Source organism: Oncorhynchus mykiss, chromosome 19 (genome assembly GCF_057628025.1).
Source record: "Oncorhynchus mykiss isolate SJ-2025 chromosome 19, ASM5762802v1, whole genome shotgun sequence".
Taxonomy (NCBI): Eukaryota; Metazoa; Chordata; class Actinopteri; order Salmoniformes; family Salmonidae; genus Oncorhynchus; species Oncorhynchus mykiss.
The window spans coordinates 69,713,753-69,717,994 of NC_143040.1; the positions used below are offsets into that span (position 1 = coordinate 69,713,753).

A 4,242-nucleotide genomic window follows, 5' to 3' on the forward strand; every position below is an offset into this window, starting at 1 on the left:
TCGTCCCTGTCAGAGATGATATCAGTGAATGTAAGATGATCCAAGCCAATGTTGTTGTTGTTGTTGTATTTTTCACATTTTGTCTTAATGGGAAACTCTGTCAATAAACTGTTCCATCTAAGAGGAGACGTTCAGAGGTACCCCTGTGTTTCCATCAATGAGGTCATTCACTGAATGGCTTCTCCACTCCACAAACCATTAAAGCTCTTTGCGCCCCCAGTGTGTGTGTGTGTGTGTGTGTGTGTGTGTGTGTGTGTGTGTGTGTGTGTGTGTGTGTGCGTGCGCGTGCGCGTGCGCGCGCGCGTGTGTGTGTGTCAATCCCCAGGCTCGTACACAACAAGCCAAGGTCAGATCTAATGGCTTTTCTCTTGTCCATTTCTAGACTTAGAATGAAGTTAGACACTCTGAGACCTTGTCACTTAGCAGTTTCCCATTGAATGACCCCTGTGTGTGTCTTTGTGTGCGTGAATGCACGGGTTTGTGTGTGTGTGTCCTTGTGTGTGTGTGTGAATTTAATTAAATTGAATATGAACGGCCATTGACACAGAGCAGATCCCCGTTGAATGGCTGGAGCCCTGATAAGAGGAGGTCAACAGAGGTCATCGCCCTCTTGCCACCCTCCTATTCTCTCCTCCCTCCAACCTCCAGTCACTCCATCCTGTCTGTCACTCAGCCTTTAATCTCTGGTGGACAGACTCTGTCAACATAAATGCCACCATTGATCTGTCTTTATACTAAGGGGGCTAACAACCAGAAATAGATCCGGTGTTTGGGTTTTTTCGTCACTGGTTATTTTGAACAAATCACGATTTGGCATGTTTTTAGTATCTACTCTTCCTTCTAGCATCTTCTTCATATCTTCCTCCTGACGGACCCAGAGTTGACACAGCCTCTTAAAAGGTGTTAATCAGGACAGGTGTTAAATCCAGTAGACAAAAGAGCCAGCCAGCAGCCAGATGTCAGTCAGAGCCCTGGACCACACAGATCAGAGTAACTCCACACCTTCAGCATACAGACGTCAAGCTTCCTCTTCTGACAGCATGGCAGACCCTTGATAATCCACCTGTTCACTCCGTTGACGTTCAAGTCCCTAACTGGTGGACAAAGACTGGACGTTTGTCATGTTGTTTGTTATGCGTTGGACGCTCATCAGGTGTACACACTTAATCCTTCTGGTGTGTGTGTGTGTGTGTGTGGCTTTCTTTTAATAGGGGCTGTGGGGGGGGGGCAAACCGGGGATCTGGGTGGCCTTGAGAGCCACCGTCACTCAGGTTCAGGTATAAAAGAGAGAGGGCCAGAGACAGAGAGACACACACACTCTCAAACATACACACTCTCGGACACACAGACGGACAACAGTGCACTTAAGAAGACAACTCCTCGGAAGAGAAAAGTGATAGACTGGTTGGAGGAAAGAAGAGAGACAAGAGAGAGAGAAGAGCGAGAAGAGAGAGAGAAGAGCGAGAAGAGAGAGAGAAGAGCGAGAAGACAGAGAGAAGAGCGAGAAGAGAGAGAGAAGCTTTGGCGACAGGTTGGTGACATCAGATTAATATTATTTAAATTTGAGAAATATTATAAACAGAATACTGAATTCTAAAGTTTATATTTCCGATTATCTAGAAATTATTTATGTTGTAATGATAATTAAAATGATATAATTATATAGTTCTTTAAAATGATTGCCATTAATTAACATGATCATTTTACTAAATTCTCATTATTCCACTAAATCACATCTAGTCCTCTGCTGCAATGGGGTGTTATAATTGATTAGGCAAATGTTTAATATTCTTTACTTGTTCGCATAAAAAAAGTGAGAAAAGTGGTGTTAGCTCATAGTCCGCACGTCAATCAGTCCGTCTGTCCGTCAATCAGTCCGTCCGTCAATCAGTCAGTCTGTCAATCAGTCTGTCTGTCAATCAGTCCGTCCGTCAATCAGTCAGTCTGTCAATCAGTCTGTCTGTCAATCAGTCTGTCTGTCAATCAGTCTGTCTGTCAATCAGTCTGTCCGTCAATCAGTCCGTCCGTCAATCAGTCCGTCCGTCAATCAGTCTGTCTGTCAATCAGTCTGTCTGTCAATCAGTCCGTCCGTCAATCAGTCCGTCCGTCAATCAGTCCGTCCGTCAATCAGTCCATCTGTCAATCAGTCCATCCATCCTTCAATTAGTCCATCCGTCCGTCAGTAACACCTGAGTCATGAGCTTTCTAGGGAAAATATAAAGTGTCATTGAGTCGTGAGAGAAATGCCACATTTTGTTTTGTCACCCTCAACCCTTCAATTAATGACGACGTTCAGAAGTCGATTACGGCAGTAATCTCCACCTATGCTGCGTACTTACAGGGTGCTGTGGACTGTATGTTCCTCCATGTGTCCCTGTAGGGGAACCCTCTGAGAATTATTTTCTCCAGATATAAACATTTAAGATCAGATAGAACTGTTTCTGGTTCCAAAATAGCATCCTTTTACAGGCTTTTGAACCCAGGTGTGTTCCATGAGTCCATCTGACCTGGAAATGGTTCTATTTTGACCCGTTTTCAAGGGGGTTCTCCTACATGGACAAATGATGCTACATAGCACTCTTTATTTTTTCTGAGAGTGAAGTTTAGCCGCATCATGCCGTGAGTGTGTGTATAACTGTGTTCTGTGTGTGTGCAAGGTGAAGATGCTGTGTCCTGCGTGGCTATTGGCTGTGGCCGTGGTGGGCGTGGTCAGAGGGGTGAAAGGTCAGTGCTGGGAGAACCCTCGCTGTCATGACCTCAGCTCTGAAAACAACCTCCTGGTGAGCTAGAAACATTGCAAAGAAAGAGCAGAATGTTTTCCAAATGTTGTAAGCTCAAGTATGTAAGAGAGCGGTTACGACTGAGTGTTATTCTACTGCTACACACCTAACCTCTCTCTCTCCTCTCTTCTCCCTCTTCTCTCCCTCCTCTCTCTCCCCGCTCCTCTCCCTCCTCTCTCTCTCCTCTCTTCTCTCCCTCCTCTCTCTCTCTCCTCTCTGCTCCTCTCCCTCTTCTCCCTCCTCTCTCTCACTCCACTTCCTCTCCTCTCCCTCCTCTCTCTCTCTCCTCTCTGCTCCTCTCTCTCACTCCTCTTCCTCTCCTCTCCCTCCTCCCCACTCCTCTCTCTCAGGAGTGTATCCAGCTCTGTCGTTCTGACCTCACCACCAAATCTCCCATCTTCCCCGTCAAGGTGCATCTCCAACCCCCGTCCCCCTCCGACTCTGACTCTCCTCCCCTCTACTTACCTCTGTCCCTCCTCTCCCCATCCTCCCCCCTGTACCCCACGGAGCAGCAGAACAGTGTGTCCCCCCAGGCCAAGCGTTCCTACTCCATGGAACACTTCCGCTGGGGAAAGCCTGTGGGCCGTAAGCGTCGGCCGGTGAAGGTCTACACCAACGGTGTGGAGGAGGAGTCCTCCGAGGCCTTTCCCAGCGAGATGAGACGAGAGCTGGGCACTGACGACGCCGTGTACCCCTCCCTGGAGGCTGGGACTGCGGAGGGGGGCGAGGCAGAGGGCATGGAGGGGGTGTTTAGTCTTCAGGAGAAGAAAGACGGCTCATACAAGATGAACCACTTCCGCTGGAGCGGACCGCCCGCCAGTAAGCGCTATGGAGGGTTCATGAAAAGCTGGGACGAGCGCAGTCAGAAACCACTGCTCACGTTGTTCAAAAACGTCATTATCAAAGACGGACAGCAGAAGAGAGAGCAGTGGGGGAGGGAGGAAGGGGAAGAAAAGAGGGCATTGGGGGAGAGGAAATACCATTTCCAGGGTTGAGGGAGGAAGAGAATGTCACTGTAGGACTTAGAGCCAGTAAGCTCTCATTTGATTTGCCATTAGGAGACAGACCTGTTTTGTGATTGGCTAAAAGCCCTGTCCTCTGACGTAGCGATGATGTTAGCTAATACTGTTATTTTGTCTCCAATAAAATCCTAACTCTGTACAGAACCATGCTGTTGTCACTGAGTGATGATTACATTATTTTTTGGCATGCAATATTTTTGTAAATGATAAATTAAACATTCCAACCAGGGGATGGAACTGAAATCATTTTCCAATCGTTCTGTTACGAACAGAACCACTATTATTTTTGTTCCGTTCCAGTGTTCCGACAAGAAAGGAAAGTTCTGAACTGGTTCCAATCCAGTGTTCCGACAAGAAAGGAAAGTTCTGAACTGGTTCCAATCCAGTGTTCCGACAAGAAAGGAAAGTTGTGAACCGGTTCCGTTCCAGTGTTCCGACAA

At 47.3% G+C, this 4,242-nt stretch overlaps 1 protein-coding gene across 1 annotated transcript; it reads left to right on the top strand.

Moving 5' to 3' along the window:
- The first annotated feature begins 1,360 nt into the window (after positions 1-1,360).
- On the top strand, positions 1,361-3,930 carry LOC100136771 (proopiomelanocortin a). Its single transcript, NM_001124718.1, is given in 3 exon segments — positions 1,361-1,531; positions 2,658-2,780; positions 3,131-3,930. Coding segments are annotated over 2 exon segments (762 nt in total). The 5' UTR covers positions 1,361-1,531; positions 2,658-2,663; the 3' UTR covers positions 3,776-3,930.
- The last annotated feature ends 312 nt before the right edge of the window (positions 3,931-4,242 follow it).